Source organism: Mesocricetus auratus, unplaced genomic scaffold (genome assembly GCF_017639785.1).
Source record: "Mesocricetus auratus isolate SY011 unplaced genomic scaffold, BCM_Maur_2.0 Super-Scaffold_100042, whole genome shotgun sequence".
Lineage (NCBI taxonomy): Eukaryota > Metazoa > Chordata > Mammalia > Rodentia > Cricetidae > Mesocricetus > Mesocricetus auratus.
The window spans coordinates 7,269,279-7,295,983 of record NW_024429219.1 but is presented as its reverse complement, the minus strand read 5'-3'; the positions used below and the strand labels follow the sequence as shown (position 1 = coordinate 7,295,983).

The 26,705-nt window shown below is 46.7% G+C and overlaps 1 protein-coding gene across 3 annotated transcripts in view; it reads right to left on the bottom strand.

The window, feature by feature from the left end:
* The window catches only part of Pex14 (peroxisomal biogenesis factor 14), a 146,703-nt gene that overhangs the window by 77,146 nt on the left and 42,852 nt on the right, over positions 1-26,705 (bottom strand). For all 3 annotated transcript variants that reach the window (XR_001197030.3, XM_005079311.4, XM_013120054.3), the window contains exon 3: positions 7,551-7,635. Coding sequence is in view for 2 of the 3 variants with exons in the window: in XM_005079311.4 (XP_005079368.1) it covers positions 7,551-7,635 (85 nt within the window). In the remaining variant the exon portion in view is untranslated. The remainder of the gene's footprint in view (positions 1-7,550; positions 7,636-26,705) is intronic.

Below are 26,705 nucleotides of genomic sequence, written 5' to 3'. Positions count from 1 at the left end.
TCCAAGGCCAGTCTTGCTGCCTGCTCATGCCCTTGCAAGAGCTTCCCATCAAGAAGGATGTCCCGTCCATTCTTCTTCATCTAAGTCCCTGGCCTCCCTCCAACCCAAGGTCAAAATTAAGCTGTGATGACCTCAGTGACTGGGAAGAGGGCTCTGGCTAGACAGAAATCTGAAAACAAAAGGACACACATCAGCATGCACTCTAGTCAGAGGCCGAAGGTTTACATTGTAAAACTGCATTGATAAACTGAGAGAAATAAATTGTAGCTTTTTAGGAAAGGGACTGAAGGTGGGATGGACATCCTGGTATCTTCCAATGGCAGCCATCTGCTTCCTTAGCCATGTGTCCATTTCAGACTCAGAGGGCAGGCAAGGTACTGAGGGTGCTGCTGAGAATATGAGATGACCGCCCTTGAGCTCAGCTGAGTGAGCATTACACGCCAGTCTCCCCTGCCCTGACGGCTGGCTTTCAGCCCCTCCTCCTACCCAGCTTCTGCTAATGCAGCAGGTGCATAATAACACTCCACAAACAGTAGGTGGAGAATTAAGACTGAGCATCCCAGTGGCCACTGTCCCATAACACATCCAATCACAACAAAAGAAAGAAAGCATGCGAACTTCACTTGCAAATAGATCCTATCCTTCCTGAAGCTTGCCACTTATTTGAACATTGACTTGGACTGACGTAAGCTTATGAGGTAGGTATAGTGGCACATACTTGCAGTTCCGGCTACTCAGAAGTTCAAATCTAGCCTGGGCAACATAAACCCAATCTCAAAGAAATAAATAAACTGATTAGTCAATTAATTAAAATTATGAGCCTGTTTATTCAAAAAGCAAGGGATGAAGAGATTCTTCTAGAAAGAAAGTCTCACTCAGGTAATCAAAGACCAAAAACCCTCAGAGTCCAAAGTCACTCGAAGCAGTAATAGCAATTTGTTATACTGCTTTTTTTCCTCCTCTTAATAGTTTCTTTAAGCCAGGTAGAGTGGCTCCCTCATACCTGTACTCCCAGAACTCGAAAGAGGTAGGAGAATCATGAATGTGAGGCTAGCCTGGGCTATAAAGAGAATTCTAGGCCAGTCTGAGCTACATAGTAAAACCATGTTGCAAAATAATAATAATTTCTATGTACAGCTACATGTTCATGTTTCTACTAGAAAACCATTGTCTAATTTCCTATAAATCTTAGAAATTTTAAGCAAGAAAAATATCCTGTTAGCCTGCTTATCACACGTAAAAAATTCTCTTATTTTTTAGCATGTTTGCAAACTGTCACATGGTCAATGATGTGTAAGTAACAATATTCACTAGGGCATTGTTTGAGACAGCAAAAGACAGAGTAAAAGTCCAAAATACAAACCTGGAACTTTTTTTTTAAGTAGAATACATGCACACAATGGAATACTATGCAGTCAAAGAAATGAGTGAAGCAATATGTCTGCCTCTGAACACCAAGATCTACAGGCAAATCCAAGGCCAGGAGTCACACACTTCTGTGGGGTGAGAGATGTCAAGGCACTTTCTTTCATGCTGGGTCACCTCTGGACAGCAGAGACTCCAGCATTCTCCAGGAAGGAAGCGGTGCTGAGTGCAGGGATGGGTGGGAAGATGACTCACCCTTCACAACATACCCTTCTCAACCCTGGTGTCACGTGGAGGTCAGAGGAGAGCTCTGTGCATTCAGCTCTCTGTTCAACCTCCACGTGGGTTCCAGGGATTAAGCAGCAAACTCGGAGCCACCATGCCAGCCTCTGGCTAATGTTTCAATATCCCAAGAAGAAAATAAATTTTAAAGCTGGACAGTGGTGGCACACACCTTTAATCCCAGCACTCAAGAGGCAGAGGCAGGTGGATCTCTATGAGTTCGAGGCCAGCCTGATCTACAGAGAGAGTTCCAGGACAGATAGTGCTACACAGAGAAATTGTCTCGAAAAGCCAAAGACTCGAGCTTTTTTTTTTTATTTTAATTTTAGTAACACAAGGTAAGTGACAGCGTCAATGCTCTCACCCTGTCTTTGCAGTACCAGGGTAAGCATGCAGTTTGTGAAAGAGCTTTCCTCCTCTGAGGAGAGAATCTAGGCAGGTCCTCAAGAGGCCCTCACATAAGCGCCTCTGTAGGAAACCACACAGCTCTGCTTCTGGGGCATCAAATGCTATCGACCTCTCCAAACGGGACAGCACAGCATGTCTGTTCCCAGGACCAAAGCTGCTTCCGCCGCTATAAGCCTCTCCTGGATGCTGAGAAAAATCTTCGGAGTTCAAGACAAGTTTGGATAACAAGGGGAGCAGGAAAATTGATGGGGAGAAACCAGTCAGCATGATGAATAGGCTGGTCCAGAGCAGCAGGTGACAGATATGCAGATGCAAGACTGGCAGGGAGGGAAGAGAGTCCGTGCACAACAGATGGATGGAGGTGCTCAATCATCCTCAGGAGCAAGCGTGCGGTGCCACAGTCCTGTCTGCTCCGGCCGCTCTCACTCACCTGCACGGTGCAGTCCCCCCTCCCAGCAGCTTACAGGCACACACACACATACAGGCATGCGTGCACGCGCGCGCGCACACACACACACACACACACACACACAGGCACACACACACACAGGCACGCACACACACATCCCAAGCTGACTTGTGGGCCAATGGTGAGCAGCTGCCTCTCACTCCGCCTGCCTCCTCCATCTGTCTTTCTCCCTGCCTCACACTCCCAAGGAAAGCTTTCACTATTTGCCCAGGGCAGAGGGGCTGTCACTACACAGAAATCTAGTGGGAACCTGAGCAGCAGGGCAAACTGGGACTGTTGTCCCACTGTCCCGCTCTCCCGCTTACCCATCATCGTCATCAGTGTGTGACAGAGAACCTGGGCCAACCTGTTCATATCAAGTCTGTGACAGCAGAGCTCACCAGCTAGGGTACTTATTCCCCCAGTCACCTAAGGCTAACAGGTAACAGCAACAAGAAAAAAAGCACTCACTGGGTCTGCAAATGGGGCTCAGTGGCAGAGTACTTGCATAAGATGCCCAAGGCCCCAGATCTGGTCCCCAGTACAAAAACAATGAGGGAGGGAGGGACTCAGTAGGGACAACTTTAAAAATGTCTGTGATGTCCCAGGTTCAATTACTGCAGCAAACACTGGAATGCGTCTAAATCTTGATGCCATGATCCATGTCTCGTGAACAAAGAAAGACTCAGAAGGGCCAGACGGCCCCCTCACAGGGCCAACACTACTCCTTCCAGCTCAGCTGCAGTCAAGCAAGGGGTAGTGTTGGCAAGATGTCCACCCCCTGCCCCTAAGCTATCTATCTGCTGGACCCCAGCTCCAGGAACAAAAGCTCTATAAAAAGACTTCTGCTTTCACTAAGACACATTAAAGAATTAATTATAAAGTAAAGCTGAAGGAGAAAATTAATTTTAGAAACACAAGAGGTTACTTCTTTTCCTAGAGATGGGGGAGGAAACAGTTATTTTCGTTTTCATCCTGGGGCACAAGCTGGGAGCTGTCCAGTCGATAACCTGGCCATCAGAACAAGGTTTGTAATTAAAAGGTCAGTGACCTGGAAAGCCAGGCCCACTCCCAGAGCTTCTCAGTAATGACGGAGCTATTAAATTAAGACTGTTATGAAATCAATGCTAAAAAAGCTTTCATGGTAACGAGACTCCATTCAAGGACATGCAAACTACCTCATGAAATGGACGTAAATGATAAAAAAGAAAAGTAATAAAAGAGAGTTAAATTGAAACCTGTGCAAGAATTTACTCCCCCCTTGAAGAACTCCAGGGAGAGAAGCCCTTCACCTCTACCCACCACCAAGGTTGAGCCCATCAGGATTCTTTCTTCCCCAAGTTCATTTCCACAAGGAGGTGGCTTCCAGAAGCAGAAGGAGGCACTCTGTCCCCTTTTTTGGGAGAAGAAAGCCATGGGCAGGGGAGGAAGGCCTTGGCCTAAGCACTTGAGAAGACACCACCCTCCCACTCCAAAGGGTTAGCAGAAAAGCCTGCTTTTGAGAGCTACGTGGGGCAGTAATGACAGCTGCACCCTCTCCTTCACCTCATCTTCCTTCAGCCTCCCGGGCACAGGAGGCTCAATTGCCCAACCTGTACTCAGCCTGCAGAGCATGCTGGGAAGTGGCCTGCCTCCTATCCTACATTTTGTGGCATCAAATCAACAGCAGTTGTGGACAATTGTTCTCCAAGTCTCTAACTCTCTGGAAGGTTGCTACTGCCGTTTCTAGGCTACTCTGCTCCCTGGGATGCAGCCTGCTGAGAGGCAGCCTACTGCCTGCTTGGTAAGAAAAGCATCTATATATAGACCAGCTCTATAAGGGCTTAAACCCCACATAGTTCAACTACTGTCATGTGTGGCTGACTCTACCGTGGCTCCGTGGCTGTGTCATCTATAGAATCAAGAAGTTGGGCACAATACAAAAACATTCATTCTAATATTCTAAAGGTAAACAGCTGCTTTTCTCTTTCATCAAAAAAAAAAATCCTGATAATAGGAAGAATTGCTGTAAATTACATAAAATGGCAATACAAACTTCAAAGAAAATGATAAATGATTCTAATAACTTCATGTTTCTCATTAATGACTCTACATTCCGACTTTAAAGCATCTAAAGGAGATGAGAAAACAAGCAAACAACAACAAACCAGTGAAGACATACCCTTGCAGACCAATGCTCTCCCACTTCAGCCCTCCCCAGCCCCCAGAGAGCTCAACACTTAACCTGTCAGGAACAGAGGCACAATGTAGCTCCTGCTTGGGGCTGTGGATTCACAATAAAAGAAACTCAACAGAACCCACATTTCCCACTGATCTGTCATGTACCACAGGGACCTCAATTTCTATATTAAATATTAAATAATATTAAAAGAAAAACAAAATTGGATTTGCTTTTTCAGGAAAGAGATGTTTATTAAGAAAAAAAAAAGAAAGTCAGATTATAATTCAAGTCAGTGCCCTACAGCAATTCCCTGAAGAGACATTGCTAGGAAAAGTCAAGGCTACAGTAGCTGAGAGCTCTCCCAAAGCTAGTGTCCCAAGCCCCCACTGCCACGGCCCTGCAGGGAAGACCTATAGCAAGGTGCCAAGGCCTCAATCCCTCCCCTCCAGCACGCCAACCCTCTTCCTTCCAGAGCCACCATGAGGGACAGGGGAGGTGCTCCTTGCTGGTCTTCACTATGGACACTGCCAAGTGTGCTGGTTGCATAAGCCTGACTCAAGGAATAATCGGGAATTTAAAAAGTGAAGTTTAAATCCACGAAGGGGCTTTTCTTCCCCAGACACCCATCAAACCTTTGAATTCTTTGCCCAGAAAAGGTCCTGCCAGAACTTACTCTATTGGGATTCACCTCGGAAATGGATAATTACCGAGCGAAGGAGCATTTTAGAGGATAATGGAGATGGGAGATTAGGTTCCGTGATTCCGGGCTTAAGTGCAGAGTAAGCCAGTGTGGTTCTCTGTAGAACAACAAGGGCTAGGTAGCCTCCCTGGGTTCCCAACACCCAAGTTTCTAAAGACTAATCTGAGTCTGGAGTCCACTCTGTGACCAACACTCATCTCTGTCGCAGCCCTGTGCAAACGCAGCCCCTCAGAGCAGGCTGACAGACTTTAAACCACACCCCCTCCAGCCCAGGAGCTGCTAATCTCCGCTTCCCTGCTTCGTTTCCTCCCCAGGCACCTGCCACCTGACATATCGTGGGCTTCGCTTTGCCATTTGTTCCTGTCCTGTCCTGTCCCCCGCCCTGTTAGGACAGAGCTCTGTGAAGACAGGAACTTTGTCTTTTCTGTTCTCTGTGAATTCCCAGTGGAAAGATCAGGGTATGACACGGAGTAGATGTTCACTCTTGGGTGAACTGCTTAATCAATGGCTGGATGTTTTCCTTCCTTCCTTCCTTCTTTGTTTCCTTTTCTCTTTTCTTTTTTTTTTTTAAAGAACAACAAATAATAATTGCATAAATCAGCTCCCCCTCTATAGTGGTTATGAGCCAAGTGACTCAAAAGAAGTATTATTTGGTCCAGAGTTTCTCCCTCTCGCTCTCGCTCTCTCCCTCTCCCAGTCAGGGATTTATTAAAATTAAACAGATTAGATGGAGCTCCTGATACTAAAACTGCTCAGCAAAGCCTGCGGTGGGGAAGTGCCGAGCAAACACCAGAGACATTTGTCTCTAAATTGCTCTAAATACCTTCTGCAAATGAAATTCTAACCCAGCTGCGTTTGAGAGAAAATGAGGACTAACTGGTCATTGTCTGTGGAGGAGAAGATCAGACAGTTATAACACTGCACAATGTACTGGGCTAAGGATCTCTCGGCAGCCATAGATTTTGTCTCAGGTTACCCCGGGTAATCAGCTCAGCTTTTAGGCTCAGCTTTCCCCTGCTTCAATGCTTTGATGAGAGAGCTGAAATCCCCAAGCTTTTATGATTAATTACTCCCTATAGGTACACATATTTCAAGTAAAATCTCTTTTATGGCATGATGCTTGCGGAGTAGAGAGGCCAGCCAACACACTCCAAATTTTAATAATCTCCTAATGACGGGGGTTAGCAGCCAGCAAGCATGCAACTCCTTCATGTGGACGGTGCCTTGGGTCTGCTGCTGTGGTTGAAATATTTGGTCCTACTGTGCCCAAACCCTGTGAGTGGGGCCCTGGCAGTGGTTAGAGCACTGTTTTGGTCCCAGAGCAGCACCTCAGTGGGATACCATGGGGGTGCTTAGAAATGCCTTGAAAACATCCCATCATCCATTCCAATAAAAAAATGACAGAATCACCAGAATTTTGAGGCCAATATTCTAGTTTTTGAAGAAAAACTAGTTTGGGGGTAAAGAACCCCCCAAGTGTTATGTAAAGCTCTTTAAGAAGCTTCCTAGATCTCTAGAAAAGTAAAAGCCCAAAGACTGAAAAGTCTGCCTTCTTTTTTTGGTTAAATGGTTGGTTTTGCTTTACCAAAAAAAACCCAAAAATACCCTCAATTCCAATAGAACTAGAACAGGTTCTATCTGCTTCAATAATACAGAACTTGTCAGGATCCATTTTTATCCCAGCCTACAGAAATTCCATAAAAATCGGGTATCTACCACTTCAATCTGGAAATCAGATTGACCCAAGCTTGGCCTTATCTTGACTGTGTTTATTCACCTCGTTTCCCTTGTCTTTTGCTTCTCTGTGGTTCTTTACTGAAGCAGCTGACCTCTCCTAGCCCAAGAAGGTCATTTTGTAGTCAGGTGACTGGCAGCCTGACCAGGAAGCAGGAGTCCTCCAGGCTTATTCAATGGGCCAGTTCTGCTACTGAGAGCTGACTGTACCTGCTGTTCTTGGTCTCATATCTGCTGCTGACTTGTAATGTCTCTGCTCCACTGTGAGTAAAGAGGTGTGCATTCCATTGAGGGGTGGTCACCTCACCCCCGTGTCCCACCCGCACACGTGGTCAGCCGTGGGTGGTCCTTGATGTGTTCAACACCTGTCTCTGGCTATAGTTTGCACCTGCCCCAGCCCCAGCCCCTATCCACAGGCCACTGCCACTCTACACTGCTGAGGACACCTGTACCTTTCTTCTTAAGAAATGCTCTCCTGGTTGCAAGTGGGCTCTGCCGGACCCGGGAATTCTGTAGGAACTTCACTGCTGTGGCAATCTGGTGGGGGAATAAAACAGAAAGAATAAGCTTCAGTAATCTGAATTTCAAGGCCAGAAATCTCGAGTTCCCAGGGCCACAGACAGAAGGATACTACTGGGATCAAATATATAGCAAGCTACCTCTTCAACTAGAGACCCGCCTCAGTGGAAGACAGGTGTCTCCTGTCCTCACTGGCTTCCTGTTTCTGAGAGGAACAAATCGCACCCTCTTTGTTTAGCTTTCAGGACCTGCACTGAACTTCTCCCGTCTTCCTGGTTCAGGCTGCTGCTTCAGCCACTCTTACTGTCCCCTTCTGCCGTCCACAGCCTCATTCTGGGAAGGCTTCCCTTCGCCATCTCTACCTGTGAACACATTACACAACACACCAAACACAGCACTGTGCAAGTGCACACGCGCACACACGCGCACACGCACGCACAGGTCAGAGACACGCACAGCCTGTTCTGACTCCCCAGCGCTTTCCCGACGTCAGTGAGGCCTTGCCTTTCCGATCTTCCCGCGCTCTCGTTAGTTGCTCGGTGCTGTAGTGTGTACCATATAATTGAAGACATAATTAGACTGTCTTCTCATGCTCAGGCTGCCTCCCAACTACACAGTAAGGAATGGCAGGGAAGAGACGATGCTCCCTATCTAGTACCTGGCTAAGTACTAGAGCTGAAGGGGTTTGTAAAGAAGACACACGGCTGGCCACACTGGTCCCTCCAATGTGGTGAAGCTGAATTCTGATGAGCCTTCAAAGGGCAAAGCCAAACAAATTGACAGGATATCTCCCTACGACTGGTCTGAATATTACTTATTAAATCCTCATATACACAAATAGATAGGGGGTAGACGCCCCTACACTCAGCACATGCAAGGCTCGTCCTGTTTACATGGCCTGACTGCTGCTATCCACAGCAAACATGGTCCTACAGGGCAGTGAGTGCCAAGATGTTCCAGTAGTCCAGGGGCTACTTAGGAATGACTGGCACTGTTCACCTCATCAAAACCAAAGGAAAAGCACGGCCTCCTGTCAGGTAAGGCCAATGCAGCTCACTTCTCAGGGGCCAGAAGTAAGGGCATCCTGTGATCCTGGACTAGGGTCACTCTGAGCCAAGACTTGGAGAGCAAGGGCTGTAGCTGTGAGCAGTGCTCAGGTGGCACATCATGCCCTGACACCAGTGTTCCCAGGAGCAAACGAAATGAAGGCAGATCAGGAAGAAAGAAAGATCCTAACAAACCCTCAGTGGGAGGCTTCCCCGGGCCTCTCCTTAAAGGCCAGGCTCAGCATCCTGACCCTCCAGAGCTAGACCTGTCACTCCAGAGACACTAGGGATCTTGAGAGCCAAGCCCACCTCCCTACAGGTGATGATCCCACTAACAATGCAAACTGCAGGACAACCACGGTTCTAAGCTACGGAAAATTCAGCGTGGGAGCTTGTAGAACACCAAAACTGATATTTACCTCTCAAGTAGATCACCTCAGGTTACACTGGAAGAAAAATCTAACAAACCTCTACAACATTATGATGAAGAGACTGGGGAGAGGGTACAGAGGAAGGACAAAAAGGAGAAACAAGAAAAGTCCAAAGGAGACACAGGAGAAAGGGGGGTGGGAAGAAGGAAGGGGGGTGGGAAGAGGGAAGGGAAAGGGGAGGGGGAGGCTGGGGTGCTATGCCCCAGAAAGAGAAGGGATAAGTACACATCACAGGCCCTCTAGGGTCAACACCAATCTGCACTGCACAAATGGCTCAGGTGTAATTGTCTTCACCTGAGAAAATCAGGCACCTTCTACACGCTGGAAAATGGCAGCCTTTGTGGCTGTGCTGTGTGGACCAGGCATCACAGGAAATGTGGATGGACAGGTCTTGGGCGGGAGACGTGAACCGCACAGTCCTATCGTTCACCCATACAAAGAGAAAGCCTTCCTGCATCCTTCCAAAATTCCCTGTGACAGAGAAAGAAGACAGAACCTCACCACTAAAACGCCCAGGTTTCACCTTGCTCTTTTAATACAGTCCTTGGTATATGCATTTCTGGTCAGAGAGCAAAGTTCTGATGGGTTTAATGGTGCACTCAATGCAGTGCTTGGCGCATTCCATCAATTTTTTTTTTAAAATTGCATCTCTTATTTCTTTAAATACATTAATCAGCCTAGTGTAGGCAAAACGGATCCATCGGACAATGCAATAAACATGAATTATCATCTATCCAACACGCATAATGGCTTAAAAATACATAATAGCAGGTGTAGTTTAAATGATTAGTTATTACACCTGTGGTGGGTCTGATTCAATTGGGAAAAATCATCTTTAATAGGTTAAAAGGTTTAGATCACCATGCTTTCCTTAAAGTGGCTGCAGAGAGGGAATGATGGAGTGCTCTGTCATTAGTAATTCATTTAAGAAAAACGTGGGGGATATAGCAAAGAACAGCATAAACGAGCGAATCCAATTTAAACATCAGGTAAAGTAGAAAACACCTTCTAAAAAAGCAAGATAAATGAATTTGGAAGGGAGATGAAATTGACGTATTTATTTTAACGGGAATTTGACAAAGTCCCGGCACACTTCAAACTTGCAAAAATATGAACAATTTCTTTTAAAGTTTCCACTCACTAATTTCAAGTCATATAAAATAATACTGCCAAACACCTACATAAAGTGTTTTTGAGGCTTGTTTATGTTCCCCTTGATCTTTGTCTGAAAATGCAGGCGACAGGCAAATCACATATTTAACAGCACCGATATCACTACGCTAGATGCAAAAATATAAAGCACCCAGACTAATAGCCTCAACATAATGTGCTGAATAAGAAAGATACCCAGATAGCAGCTATGCGTAAGCGTGAACACACGAAAACCTCTCTCCTTTCACTAATTATTTCTCCAGCCACTCTTCACTCTTCTCCCTCCCCACAAGACACTAGCACACTGAAGGAAGGTAAAAGACTCGTCCAATCTAGAATTTTATAGCCCCATGATTCATGCATTGATGGTAAAAGATTTCCCAAAACTCCTTACCCATAATGCAAAGATCTCTGCCCACTGAATTAACGGCCAAGGTGCTCAGTTTGGGCCTTCCACCAGCTATCGTTGGACACTTTTCATTAACTTCATGAAACAACTCAGCTGACTTCTCCCTCTGCAAAAGTCCCACACGGCACGCTTTTGTTGGGTTCGATGATGGCATGCCTGCAGCCTATCCTGCATTACCACTTGGCTTTCTAATTAGAAGAGGAATGTGACTACTCATGGGTTATATTTGCACACAACTAAATTACATAGATTCAGGCCGAAGATGTGAAACGGAGATGGGAACTTTATTGCAGATGTTGTGGGAGTGCAGCGAGCCACGGAGAATTCTGGTGCAAATCTCCTGGTGCCATTGTTGAGTCACTTGCTATGGAGTGAGTCTACTCCTCACCTTAGACTGACTGAGTTCTTAATGAGTGTACCCCAAATTGGCAGTAGCTAACTCAATTTTAAGCTTAAGCATGAACTCAAAACAAACAAACAAGAATCAGAACCAAAGTTTCTCATCTCCCCAATTGTCCCAACAAGCAAAACAGAATAACTCTGCCAGTCACAGATTCCATGATTTTAGGGAAGCTTGTAATTTCACTGTTTATCCCTTTAAAGCTACAGGGGAAAAAACAAAAAACAAAACCAAAAAAGAAAAAAAAAAACTGAAGAAGACTAAATTCTCTTCTCTGCAGTCCTGTAACCGTGGTTACACTGGAGTCCCTGACAATGACTTGGGGAGGAAGTGGGGGAGGTTTCAGACCGTAAAATACCTGTAGATTCAAGGTAACTGGCCAGCTGAGCAAGGTCTGTATGGGAGGGAGACCAGGATCCGCAGCTTCAAACAGAATGGAACTCAGTATCGTGCATTTCCTGTGATCTGTGACTGCATGCTAAACAGTGTGAGGTAAACAAGCCCGCCAGGAAGAACCCAGGGTCCTGACAGTCTTCACTGGAGAGACACTCTCAAGTGTTTGTCATTCTGCTACAAAAGACCTACACACTGTGATCTTCGCACTGTTTTCTGCTTGAGGGGACAGGAGAACACAGCCTGCCTAAAAACAAACCTGGGGTTCCAGGGAGTTTTAGCACTTGGTACCTGACATGGAAACCCTGATGCAATCACTGTCTCTGGTGACACTCCCTTGGAGTGACACCAATCCCAGCATTCCTGTGTACAATGCACACATTTACCTCCTAAAATGTGAGCATTCACTAGTCAGTTTAAAGTATTAAAAAAATTCAAAAATCGATGACCTTAGCAACCAACGTCCAGTCCTTTGTAACCAAGGGAGATGGCACCTTGCGGGCAGGGAAAGTGGCCAGCACACGGGCCTGGAACCCACCGCAGTGCCCATTGCTCCCGCACTGCTCACCAGATTAAATTGCCTGCGAAAGGCTCCTCACTCCAGCGTTAAAGCAGACATCCTGTTAACAGGCACTAGACCAAAGCCAGCTTCAGTCTTAACAAGGGCTGACTTTAAAAGCCAGGCAGTGCTGAAGAGAGAGCCCTCATGAAGCGGAAATGCTGCGTTTTAGTAAGAAATCAGTACTCTGTCAGGAGTTCCTTGACAAATATGGTCATCGGTGGCACAAGGAAATAGTTGCAAAGCAGCTGTTAATCAGAGAAACACATCGCAGAACGCTGATGCTAGCACTCGTGAAAAAATGCAACGGGCTAATTATGAAGCCATATATCTCACTAAAGAGGCTGTGCGCCTTGAGATTCCAGGCAGAGCACACTCGGATCCAGGGTCCTAGGACAACATAATTCTGGTCTCCTGCACCCAGATTCCTCTCTGATCTACAGTGTAGTGTCTAGATCTCTGTTCTTTCTCAATCCTGCACTCTCTTTCTAGGCAGGGCACAGGCTGGGGAGAGAAGGGAATAAGCAGGGGCAACCACAAGCCACTGTAGGAACACATCCAAAAGGTAACAGACCTTAAGTCAAAGCAGAAGGAAAGTCTACAAGCCTGAAAAAAAAAGGGAATGTTGGGACAGAGGAAGTGTACCAAGAGAGCAAATGTGTGGGAACTTCAATGGGCAGAATGAAGAGCCACATCGATAAACAAAAACAGAGACAGCGTGCATGGCAGGAGCTCAAAGGAAGACAGGAGCTTCCAGAAGCCACTGCCCGGGTGTGAAATTCAATGCAGAAAAGCTAAGGGTCTCACAGCCAGGTACAGGAGGGAAAGTTAATATGCAGAGGAAGGCTCGCTCAGCCAAAATTCAATACGATTTGCTGCAAGGACAAGGAGGAACAGGCTCCCCAAACCAGACTGGGGGAGGGGAGGAGCGCCAGAGCACATTCGGAGCAAAACCACTGGAGTGGCAAGAGGGGAATAACCTTGAGGTGGGCATGCAGTCCGGAACCGAAGCCCAGAGCCAAAGCGCCCCCTAGCCGGAGCCAGCGGAGGCGCAGGCCAGAGGTGGCCGCTCGGCCAACTCACACAGCCCAAATTAAGTGTTTTCACTCAGGGAAAATGAAATGTTTTGCAAGATGAAACAGAATGAAAATTGAGGTTTTAGGTAATTACTAGTTGGCATTTACATATCACGGGCTGGTTCAACACCTATTCATTTTCCTCTTTTATTTAAAAAATTGCTCATTAAAAATGAACAGATGACAGTGACAGGGTTTTGGGTTTGGTGTGTGTGTGTGTGTGTGTGTGTGTGTGTGTGTGTGTGTGTGTGTGTGTGTGTGTGTGTGTGTGTGTGTTTTAATTCTTTCCCCTTCTCTGAGGGCTACAAAATCGAGAGGTACTTTTTAGTCCATTTATCTACAAATTAGCACACAAGTGTGTGAATGCAAGCATGGGTGCACACATTTATGTTTAACTTATATTAAGAGGAGAACAGAGAAGGAGAGTATCCCTGAAGTTCACAAACTAAGGGCAGTGAGCTGAACTTATCCAGCCTTGTACCGAGGAAGGGCTGACCGACCATCCAGGGTCCTGGTGCTCAAAGGGTTAAAGGAAGAAGTCTCTCTTTCGGTTGGAATTTCCTGGCTGTGGTCACTGTGTCCTTCCTATTGTTGATGTGGGTTACAACCCTGTAGTAAGTATGCTGGTGAGCCCTAATCTCCTTTGTTTCATTTTCCTTGGTCCTTTTGTTTTTCACATTAAGGAAATAAAATGCCTCTGGAAGAAGCGCAGAGAGTTGACATGATACAACACAATATATTTTAGGGGCTATTGTGTAAATCTGTATTTAGGGAATTCTAAAGCATGCATTATTGACCCTAGTCTCTCTTAAAACATTGATATATGAAGTAAAAGCCTCTATGAAAAGTGGCAACTTCACATGCGCAAAAACTACCTTTCAAAGTGAAATATCTCTGTCATCTACATTTTTCCTTGGCCCTAGTTAAAAATACTGCATAAGTGACTCGACCGAATGCCACTGTTTTGTTGCTTTACAGGAGTAGTTCTTCCAGAGAAGTATGTGGTGGTAACCTGGTCTTAAAATACCACATGCTACTTAGTACCCGGCAGCAGTGCTCTCAGGGAGAGAGGGCTTTCTGCTTTTCTGCTCAGCAGGACTCTGGGCCAACTGACAGCACAGAGGGAGCTGGAGCGCAGACAGAGGAGCCAGGCGGCCACGAGGCAGGGCTGTGAATGCTGCAGTCACTGAACACTGTCGTCACGCAGGAGTGAAACACACAAGCTCGCTATAGAGGAAATGAAAACCCCAGCCTCTGGGCTGAGAAGATCAAAGCTCCTTTTTAGGAAAGGTTGAGAAGGAAAAGGATTTTCTTCTCTAGGCAGAAAGAAAAGCAAATTTAAATGCCTTGTCCCCACACATCCCCACCTGAATTTCCACAGCAACCCCTCTAATTTTTGATGCAGCCAACAAAGCAGTTACCCAAAGAGGGGAGAAAAAAAGGATGACATTTGCCTTTTCCTTGGCTTTGAAATCCAACTGGCAGCAGACTGTTTGAAGTCCTGTCTAGAGAAGAAACTGTAATAGCCTCCGTACTGAAAAGAGGAGGGTAGTGCCATTATACACGGATCACGGTAGCAGTGACCTCAGCAGACAAGGCAAAGAGCTGCTGCGAGCCGGAGTTGCGGCTAGCTAGCAGGCCAGGAGCAGGAATGAAAGGTCTGTGTGCCAGAGGAGAGTGGCCCAGAGAGCTGGGCACTTGGTCCTAGGCAGCACCAAGAAGAGCGGGAGCTCAAAGCCCAGCACGGTTTCTCGATCGCTCCTTGAGTGCTCTTCTCCCAGTGCCCCGCTTTTACAATTGCAATATTCCTCTAACTCCCTGCACTATTAAAGGAGGGAGCAGAAAACACCTAGGCTTGGTGTTGTAAAATTAATGAAGGTGTCAAGCTGTTGAGTCGAATCACTCCAAAGGAATGTAATGACTCAGTGTCCAAGATGCTCCTTAGGAGAACCATGAGCTCACCCAGTGCTGGTCACTGGTGACTCCAACACTAAAAATATGTAGCATGCAGTCCCAGGCCCTCTTTCTCTCTCCTGCTGGCTGGATCGGCATATGCTACACTGGGGAGCTTGGGAGCTGGGGAGCTGGGGAGCTTTGCAGATGGAGCACTGTTTCAGCTTCCGCTACTGTTGAAGTCTGGACCCGACCAAGTCCTCTCCTGTCATGCATGACTGAGCTGTGGGATGGTCGCAGTGGGGACGAAGAAAGGCTGTATCCCTGAGAGTGGGAACCTTAAACGTTAAGTTATTACTGGGGCTAGACACAGACTAACCGACTACCAGGTGGTGTACAGAGTAAGCGCTCCCTCTGGAGGGCGCGACACCTTCTGACCACAGGGCGAGGCAGGCTCGTGGGCACCAAGGAAGAGACTCTCTGCACCAGGGATCTTTGTCTACATCACACACGGCACAAAAATAAAATGGGTTTTGTTTTTTGTTTTGTTTTGTTTGTCTGTGTAGCCTAGACAGGTCCAGAATTTACAACCTTCCTCTCTCAGTCTCCCAAGAAACTGGGATTACAGGCATGTGCTGAATGTCGGGATGAACTAAATACCTTTTGAGGAGTCGTTAACCGGGACCTCTGACTGATATCTAAGGGGGGAAAAGACTAAATGTTAACAAATAAATGTGAATACAAAAAAAAGGACCAGCCACAGCCTATAAATAGCTTAAGTCCCAGGAATCTGGGGCTTGAGAGATGCTCAGCACTTGTCCCTCCAGAGGACTGGATTCAGTTCCTAGCATCCACAGCGTGGCTCACACCTGTCTGCACTCTGGTTCCAAGGGCTCCAACACTCTTTTGGCATCTGCAGGCACTGGGCCCACAAGTGGTACACAGACAAACATGCAGGCAAAACGTTCTATGCATTAAATGAATTAATGAGAAATTAATTAAGGACAGCAAGAATTAGAAATGACAAATCTGGATAGCTAAAGATCACCTTCAGGTTCACCAAGAAGCAGCAGACCCATGGCTAACACAAGACCACCAAGTCCTAATTCTGCTGTTACTCTAGAGAATTTCACAGCCCAAGGGGGGAAAGCAGAAGTATGACTTCCATAGCAGAGTAGACAGTAAAGTGACAGGGATTGGAAATGTTCTACTCAAATGGTGGGCTATGAGCAGCTCCTGTTGGGGGAAAGTCACCCTCCTCAGCAGACACACGGGCTTAGACACTGAGCAAAAACGGGTTCTCCACTGGAAACAACTCTAGCAGGAAGTGGGGTGGCAGCCATCAGATGTACCTCACATCCACATGGAACAAGTTCATGGCCAGGTCAGACATTCTAACAATAGGGTTCCTAATTCAAGTCCGTGTCCGGAGACAACGTCCTAAGTAAGAGTCCCAAGCAAGCCTGGCGGTGGCGGCGCACGCCTTTAATCCCAGCACTGGGGAGGCAGAGGCAGGCGGATCTCTGTGAGTTCGAGGCCAGCCTGGTCTACAGAGCCTCACAGAGAAACCCTGTCTCAACCCCCCCCCCAAAAAAAAGAGTCCCGTGTAAAATATCCAAAACATAGGGGTCTCTGGTGCCCATGCAGATGCCATGCTAAAGTGAGGACTGCACAAGCGTCAGCCCTGTGCCACAGGCGCATCTTTAGTACAGAGGCACAAATTATAAAAACCTCAAGCAGCTCTTCTAATGACTTCAATTTAGAAACCTTCAACTCAGCAAGGAAGTCTGTCATACACAGTAACAGTTCTCAGGGTTTGGAACAATTCAGCAACCTTCCCCCAGACATCCTAAACACTCTGTTATTGACAACTCCAGCTATTAAGAAACGCACACATATGGAGGAGGAGAGGAGGAGGAGGAGGAGGAGGAGGAGGAGGAGGAGGAGGAGGAGGAGGAGGAGGAGGAGGAGGAGGAGGAGGAGGAGGAGGAGGAGGAGGAGGTGGTGGTGGTGGTGGCAGCAGCTGTGGCAGCAGTGGCTGAGGAAGAGGTGGTGGCAGCGGCGGCAGCTCATGGTGGCGCACGCCTTTAGTCCCAGCACTTGGGAGGCAGAGGCAGGAGCATCTGTGAGTTCCAGGACAGCCAGGACTATATAGCAAGACCTTGTCTGAAAAAAAAAAAAATCCACAAAGGCCTACTAAACACCAGAGCCATGTTGGCCACAGGACTGTACCTCCCCCTCAGAGGAAGATGGAGGAGCCCTTGTATGTTAGTCTGATGCTCTTGCCAGCCCTGGGCATTTAGGGCAGACCAGACGAGCATGCAATACACATAGCATTACTGCTGGCTTTACACAGTTCTCACCATTAAGAGAGCCAACTTTATTGAGTATCCTTCTCAAAATCAATGGTAACTCATTTCAAACTCCTTCCAGCTCTGCGTAGGGAACAGACGGAAGTTCACTTCTGTTAGCCAAAGAATTATGAGTTATCACCCTGCTCTGCGGTCATCTTGATTCCTCACAGCTCTTTATAGAGTAAGGTACTTGAAAATTCACAAAAGTCCCTGAAACCTCCTCAAATTAGGTTCTTGTAGCTCAGCAAGTTCCCTGAAACCCTGCTCATCGCCTTTCGCTTGCTATGCCTTCTCTCTTCCTGCCTGTTTGAACACGTGGACATGGAGTTATTAACTTTTACAGGAAAGACAAATAAAATAATGCTGAAGCAAGAACGCAGTGATGTCAGTCTGCAGCTAGCACCACTCATCTGGGGGAATCTGATTAGCGCTCGAGTGGCCGAGCTACCTGGAAAAGTGCTCACAATCAAATCAAAAAATGATACCAAAACATTAACCTGATGGCTAAAAACTCCACATTTAAACAGTTAAAGTAATAAAGGAGCTTTTATTGAGTATTTTTTATATTTCATTATGCCTCAAATTGACGAGGACTCCCGGATACATTTTCTAGACTTTTGGTTCCTCAAATCAAATGCTCTCTGACTTTTTTTTTTTTTTGTAACTAAAAGGAAACAGCATTTCTTGTAAATTTAAAAGGATTAAAGCTCCTACAATATCAAAATCAGCCTTGAGTGCAAACACAGCCACAGCCACAAACAGAAGCCTCAACCTGCTCACCAGACAGCAAAGCATTTCTCTGTGATTTTTTTTTAAACTTTACACAAGGGTCTACATTTCCTTATTTATACACAGTCTGCTCAAAATAGTCAGGGAACAAAAGCTAATGGTGCTGCAGGACAGAGGCAAGTCAGGTCTTAAGAAAGCTGAGTGCAGTGTCCAACTGACACCAGTGTGCTGTAAAACCAAGACCCTCGCATCTCTGTGTCATGACGGAGTCCTTCACATGGCCCCTTGCTAGGACATCTTTGTCTTCTCCACCCCCCACCCTCCCACCCTGCACACCTCTGTTTTTTGAGACAGGGTTTCTCTGTATTGTTTTGGAGGCTGCTGTCCTGGAACTCACTCTGTAGACCAGGCTGGCCTTGAATTCAGAGATCCACCGGCCTCTGCCTCCCAAGTGCTGGGATTAAAGGTGTGGAGTTCGTTTTGTTTTGTTTTTTTTTCCCCTTTCTAAGTCAATCTCCGTAGGTAGTCTAAGACACCTGCCTCAGCCAGGGGTGTAGTCTTAGGACAAAGGCAGTTTGGACAAGGGCTTAGTGGGCGAGGTGCTGCTGCACAGGCATGGGGGTCGAAGTACGAACCTTCATACAATATAAATCCAGACATAACAGCAGGTATCTGAAATCCCAGCACACTACAGCAGAGACACAAGTCCCTGAAAGCTCATGGGCCTATTGGCTTGGAGCATGCAGTGCCAAGAGAGATTCTGCCTCAAACCAGATGTAAGGTGAGGACCAGTGCCTGAGATTGTCCCCATTGTCTGATGGGGAATGTTCTGTATGCTGTTAATATATGTTTCTCTTATTGGTTGATGAATAAAACACGGATTGGCCAGTAGCCAGGCAGGAAGTATGGGTGGGGCTATCAGAGAAGGAGAATTCTGGGGTGAGGAGGCAGAGAGAAGCCTCAAGAGAGACGCCATGTAGCCACCAGGAAGATAGGATGACCAGGCATTCTCCGGTAAGATAAGACCATGTAGAAACACACAGATTAATAGTTACGGGTTAATAAATAAGAGACAGCTAGCCAGTAAGAATCCTAAGCCATGAGCCAAACAGTTTGTAATTAATATGAGCCTCTGTGTGTTTATTTGGGACTGAAGAGCAGTGGGTTTAGGCGGAACAGAAACAGTCTACAACTGTCCAACATACCCTGAATCTACACAGGCATTTCAAAGGCATACGAGAAAGACAGAGAGGGAAAGGGAAGGAAAAAGAAAGGGGGGAAGGAGAGAATGAGGGAAGGATGGAGGTTAGGTGTGTGTATGCACATACATGGATCAAAAAATAAATTTTAAAAATTAAAAAAGGAGAAATTAGGGACAAGACCCAACTTTTTCCTTTTGAAGAAAAAAAAATCTATCGAGTTGTGGTGGCACACATCTTTAATCCCAGCACTCAGGAGGCAGAGATAGGAGGATCTCTCAGAGGCCTGGTCTACCGAGTGAGTTCCAGAACAGTCAGGGCTAGATAGAGAAACCCTGTCTTAAATAGATGGATGGATGGATGATAGATAGATAGATAGATAGATAGATAGATAGATAGATAGATAGATAGATAGATAGATAGATAGATAGATATAGACAGACAGACAGATATAGACAGACAGACAGAACCGATTGGAGGATGGATGGGTGGGAACAGGAAGGGGAAGAAAGAAGTGGCACAAAAGATGTGGAGAATCCATCTTTTTCCTCAGAGAAAAGCATTCTTGACACTGTGTACTGTTTATTCTAATAAAAGCTTGGTTACCGAGTTAACAAGTACAAGGCCACCTAGAGAACAGACACACAGCAGAAAACGGATGACAGCAAACTCAAGAGAGGAACATCCATGAAAAGCAAACAAAAGGGTTTAAAAGTTACTGTTTCAGGGTCATTTAGTATGGTGAACCACTCAGAGCAGGGGGCAGTACAAAACACATCTGCATTTCAACAAGCAAACAGGCCCATGCTTACAACACATCTAAAATCATCAGGATTAAACTAAATCCTAGATACCAAGCTTAAGACAGCAGGAACATATATGATCCATTTGCAATCATCCCTGGCCAGAAGTGGTAGAGAGTTTGGTTTTCTGGTTTCATGTGGGTCTCACTGAGAAGGTACAGTTATCCAGAATGACTGGGGCGAATGGAGGGAGGGGTGACAACAGACACTGGTTTTCTGAATTGAACAAGAAGAGTTTTACAGTTACCAAACATTCACTGGGGCAGCACAGTATGACAGGCACGTAGAAAAGCAAACACTGCAAACAAGATGCTGCTCTGTCATAATCTAGAGAAAGCGAAGAGGAAAAGGCAATGTGAGGCCACCGGGTCCCACTCACGATCAAGGACCCCTCTCTTCAATAACCATGACAAACGACCAGCAAAGCTCTACTTAAACACTGACAGTGGGCAGGAACTCATTTCCTTACTCCCTCAAGAGCCTGTTGACTCACCGTCAGGAGCCTTTCCCCTTCCCCTCTTTTCTGTGTGGAGTCCTCCCTGTGCAGCCCAGGCTGGCCGCCAACCTCAGATCCACACACACACTCCCATCCACCCACCTCAGCCTTCAGGCTCTGGGATTACAGATGAGTACACAGCGCTGGGTCCTCAGGCCTCCTTAAAAACAATTTAAATTCCACTTTCCTGACCCTGTCATCCACCAGTCCTTTCACTATATGGAGCATTATTTCCTGGCCCACATTTTGAAACCCAAGGAGAAAAATGAGCACATCCTCTCTGCTTAGTAGCCACAGGGACCACTGGTCTCACTGGGTCAAAGTTTTGGAGAATTCTGCTCTTTGGCTTGATGACAGGAGCCAAGCCCTTTCTGGAGAGCCAAGGCTACACCTGTGATGTCAGGACGCATTAGCAGTAACAAAGGCCACAGGAAAGCAAGCGAGAGACCACTTCATACACACGTCATTCCAAAATGGGTAATTTCAATCAAACATGGCAGCGTTTCCTACAACGCTCTGATCACTGGGGCCAGCAAGTGTGACGCGGGCACATTTACTGGAAGCTGCTGGACTCAGAGTGAACGCCTCTGCTTTGAGACTATAATGGACAGGGTTTTTACCAGCCTGAAAGTGGTTTGGCATTCTTCTTTCCCAGGAATTACCTAGAAATTCATTTAACATCTGAAGACTGCAAATGAACTCCAGAAGGTTTCAAGTCCACAGAGAAGGGAGAAAGGACAGGATCCTCAATCTCACCTTAAATACAGGACTCGAGCAGAGAGAAGTAGACTCCCCTAAGATGGTAATAAAGAATCAAAGCCAAAGATGCCCAGATTTACTTCAGCCACCAACTTCTTCAGTGACCTTTCGGAGTCACCCACCTACCCAGTTTCCGCATCTGTAAAATGGAGCTGCTGCTGCTTCAGAGGCTGCCCAGGTTACAGGGATCAATTAGTTAGCATCCTACAGCACTTTCATCTTCAAAGCAAGATAATTAGACTACAGAGTAGGGTAGATATGCACCTAAGCTAACATAGATAGAAAGCTGAGTGGCATCATCCCCTCTGCAGGCACCTAACCTATGCTCCTGGAGAGACAAAGGCACAAAACCCTGCAGTAGAAGGATGGCAGGAGGCAGAGAGAAGGGAGAAAGGTTTTGGGGAAAGAAAAGGCTGGACACGTAAAAGGAAGAAGTGATAAGGAGAAAGACAGGAACAGGAAACAGCAAGAAACAAGGAGGGCAAACCAGCCGCAAGAAAAGCAGAGACAGGGCCGGGCGTTGGTGGCGCACGCCTTTAATCCCAGCACTCGGGAGGCAGAGGCAGGCGGATCTCTGTGAGTTCGAGACCAGCCTGGACTACCAAGGGAGTTCCAGGACAGCCTCCAAAGCCACAGAGAAACCCTGTCTCGGAAAAAAAAAAAAGAAAAAAGAAAAAAGAAAAAAGAAAAAAGAAAAGCAGAGACAGTAAGAGAAGATAAAGGAAGGGGAAGTACGCAAAAAACACTCGGGCTGTGTGCAAAACACTAGGGCTGTGTGCAGAAACACTCGGGCTGTGTGCAAAACACCAGGGCTGTATGCAGAAACACTCGGGCTGTGTGCAAAACACCAGGGCTGTATGCAGAAACACTCGGGTTGCTTGCAAAACACTAGATTCATTAAGGAAACATTTTTCCCTTTTTTCAAAGAAAAAAACTGAGGCTAAAAGTTTGATTTTTTTAACTAAAAGAAATGAGAGAGCAGAACTAGAGAGAGAACAGAAGCTTTCGGGAGAATGTCTGGAAAGCAGAGGACGGAAAAGAGATCATTAGCAAGTCCAGTGTGTCCACAGTGCTACTGTGTGGATCAATTCATTTAATGCTGCCCTGTACATTTACAGAAAAGTACCTCTGATATAATAAAGGCTCATAGACACGCAGAAATTGGGTTAGACCCGTTTCGAATTCCTGCCAAACAATGGTTCAGAAAAATGAAGCTCTATTTTAATTAGCTGGACCCGTGAGTGATTTGATAACGGCAGATGCTGTCTGGATGCTGTCAGCTTGATGGGCCCCACATACATGAACTTAGAGGGCTTTTGATGCAATTAGGTATTTCGTCCTGCTCCAACATGGCAGGCCCAAGGATTTGACATGTTACTACTATATTTATCTGCACATTAATATTTCAAACCACAAAGATAAGAAAAATGATCATGAGATTAATAGAAAAATTACTTTTAAAAGTCATTGGTGGACAGAAGACCCCCTCCCCGCCCAAGTAAGGCAACCTAGGATAGCTGAGAGCAAGCCACATAGAGCACCATCGTGTAGAAACACCCAACGACCCAGCTGAAACACAACACCCTGCATGCACATTTCCAATTTCCAATCGCAGTCCAGCGCCACGGCAAAGGATTAGTGCACCTAATGCACAGGCTGGCCTAGGACTAAGTGGCCTTCAAAATGTCTTTGTAATCGGGTAGCCTATTATACACCTAGAGCACCATTCCCCGAGACTCAGAGCCCATGATCACAGCCCTGAAAGTCCAAGTATCTTCACCAGGTGCTTTCAAGCCTGGCACCTGGCTGCCCCTCTCCCTTTTAAGCACTCTCTCTTCCCGAGAGCACTCTGTGCTTTCCCCAGCGCTCACTGGCCTCTGCCACGACCACTTAGTGCGGCACCACCCATATGCACTAAAGAACCGGCAGAGCACAGCAGCTTCCCGCGTTGGGATGCGTCTAATAGGATGATCTAGTCAATGCATTATCTGCCTGTGTGTCGTGGCGGGGCTGAGAAGGGGAAGCTAGGAAAAGGGAGTGCAGGGGGAGCCCCTCACTACTTCTGAAATTCTGACTAGGCTCTCAGCCTTGCCCCCGCCCACCCCATCAGATGGCATGCAGTTGGAGTATGGAGAAGGGAGGACACGAGTGTGGCCGACTCCCGGCACTGCTGTGACAGGCACATGAACAAACACAAGTCGGATCCTTTCTCCCCCAGAGGACAAAGCGGACACAGGGACCTTCACACCATCTCCCTTCATTGGCACTAACAAGCTGAGCACTGTAAATCAAGGATGAAATTTCTGTGCCGGGGAAGTGACGGAGCGGCGTTTCTTCTGTGAAGAGCCCCCAAGATGCCGCCTGCTTGGGAATCATCATTTCGGGCAAGAGGTGGGGGGGCAGGGAGTACTATGGCAGCAGGTCTTCACCTAATAAACAACTTTGTTACATGCAGTGGCCTTTCTTCAAAAATTATTTATTTCACGAAACCACTCTGCTAAATAGAGGAGGTTTCAATCTAATTGAATCGCATCTGCATATGGTAACTGCAGAGTCTCTGAGAGTCGTGCTCTGTCCACAGTGAAGGGTTCACTGAGTCCCCACTATGTACACACAGAGACCGTAAGAAGAGGTAGAGGACTGCCCTTAAACTACACAGTCATTGTCGTTTACAGAAGACAGGGTCTGTAAACCAGGGCGGTGTTTACAAATACCCCAAAGGACACACACCAAGAAGACAGAAGGAGGTGCCTGTGCGGTGGGGCCCACAATCTTAGGTGGCAGGTGGCGCCTGACCACACAGGTCTTCAGAATGCACCCGCCCACCACTACCTCCTTCTCCCATTCCTGAGGAGATGGGAAGGAGCCCCTCTATCCCGCTCATTGGAACTCTCCTGGCTCTTGGCCACATCCCAGAGTAGCCAGGTAAATTAAAAAAGATACAAATTAGAAATGAACGTTTTTAATAATGAACACAAAGTGTCACTAAATCAAGCAAAGGAGGGGTGATGCTGTTGTTTTTAAAGCAGAAAAAGTACCCAAAGCCAAAGATCACCGATGACGAAATGAAGAAATGAAGGAGAAACAGGTCAGGACTTCCCACAGAAGCCCATGTTAATAGTGGCATGACACAGCAAGGAGCGCTATTGTGAAGAAGAAAGCAGGAACGCAGACCCTAGAACCCCGATGCTGCTCACTCCTGGTGGCAGCTGCCTGCACTCCTGGCTACTCAGGAGGAAGGCAAGGTGGGAAGATCACAAGTTGGAGGCCATGGGCTCCTGAGGGAAGGAGGCCCTGCCTCATCGTGACAGGTGAACAGTAACAGGAGAAAGGGTCTGGAGTCCAGCTCCAGTCTGAGATGTACATCCCTGTAAATACAGCCAACCGTTTCTCCTCCCTGCTGCTCTTACTCACATCACCAACACTTTAACTTTTCCTTCCTTTCTTTCTTTCTTTTTCTTTTTCTTTTTTTTTTTGTTTTGTTTTTGTTTTTTTTTTTTGTTTTGTTTTGTTTTTCGAGACAGGGTTTTTCTGTATTGTTTTGGAGACTGTCCTGGAACTCACTCTGTAGACCAGGCTGGCATCAAACTCACAGAGATCCGCCTGCTTCTGCCCCCCGAGTGCTGGGATTAAAGGCGTGTGCCACCAACGCCCAGTGACATTTAAGTTTTTCAAGAACTACATACTACATCCTGGGAAAACATCCCTGCTCCAAAGGCAAAATACCTCGTCTAGAAAAATCCTTTCTGCCCTCCTTGCCCTCTACTAGACTAGCCTGTCAATGCAAACTTCATCATCAACACGTCAACAGAAAGATGCCAAGAATACAAAGGAAACGGAGAAGCCTGCTGCAAGCGGAGCCCCCAGATCTGGTTCAGCCGTGGTCTTGCCCATAGCCTGCACCGCTCCTGCCCCCCCACGGTGTCAAATGCAGCTGCACAGATCCCCTCAAATTCTGATTTCTAGCACCTCTAATTACAGGCCTCTTGAGCTAGACTCCTTTAATTAATGAACCTGACTCCTCTCTCCTCAAAGGAAATCTGCATATGAGATGCACACAGTGAGCTGACCTATTGGTGCTATTGTGATCGCTGCCAATGGCAGCCAGCACTCTGCTCTGCACCCAACAGAAGCAAAGGTAACACAATCTCTCTCTCTCTCTCTCTCTCTCTCTCTCTCTCTCTCTCTCTCTCTCTCTCTCTCTCTCTCTCTCTCTCTCTCTCTCACACACACACACACACACACACACAACTGTGTGCTTAAGGCCATAAAACATTTCTTGGAACTCAAGAGAAGAGAAAAAAGCTCTGCAGGGCATGACTAGCAAGACCCAAAGAGAATCTGGTTCTCCCTGGTTTGTGTGTTCCTGTGTTTTCGCTTTCTTCCCCCTGCCAGAGTGAGTGTGAACCGCAGGCTGGAGAGAGGACCACTGCTCAAGGCCAGACCAGCCACAGAGGGAGCAGCCTGGATTCTGAAATATCCTGAAAGAAGGAAACACAACAGGCTAGAACTTAATATAAACCAGGCAGGGAAAGGCTCATGAGGTAATTCCACTGTTCACCAGGTGTGGCAAAGACAGAGCATATCCCAAGAGCCACAGGCCCGGGCTCTGCCCGCACTCATCTCTGCCCTGTTCCTCATCTGTGTGACTTGCTGTTGAGCCAGATCTGCCTACAGCCCCTCTCCCAAACACGCTAGGAGGCGACTTGTAACTAGGAAAAGCACACTGTCTTCAGACTTCACAGGGTCTGCAAACAGTAATAAACAACACCACACATGCCAGAAGAGACAAAGTCTGGGCCAAATTAAAGCAATTCCAGGTAAAGTTTCAAGATTTGAGAGACAGTAGAAGATCCAACAGGTTTGGCAAAAAATTAAAATAGGTTGTGGACAGGCGGTGGTGGCGCACACCTTTAATCCCAGCACTTGGGAGGCAGACGCAGGCAGATTTCTGTGATTTCGAGACCAGCCTGGTCTACAGAGCTAGTTCCAGGACAGCCTCCAAAGCCACAGAGAAGCCCTGTCTCGAAAAACCAAAAAAAAAAAAAAAAGAAAAAGAAAAAAGAAAAGAAAATAGGTTGTGTTCTGTCCCTACCATCTCCATTTCTCAATGGTCCTACAGCAGGCCCTACTGAGGCAACATTTCCACTATTTACCAAATAAATAAACACACCTCTTCTACAAGGAAACAGACATTCTTAGGATACAGAGGCTTCTCACCTAGGGTCGCAATATAGAACCAGGCTAGAAACTACGAACAAATAGTGCCAGGATTAAAACAAAGCTCAGAGCACAAGATGTCCAGCAATCGTGTCAGTTTCTGCCACTGTGAACACGGCTTTGGAAGGGAGAAGCACACGGCATCCATTGGTCTAGCTAACAGCCAGCC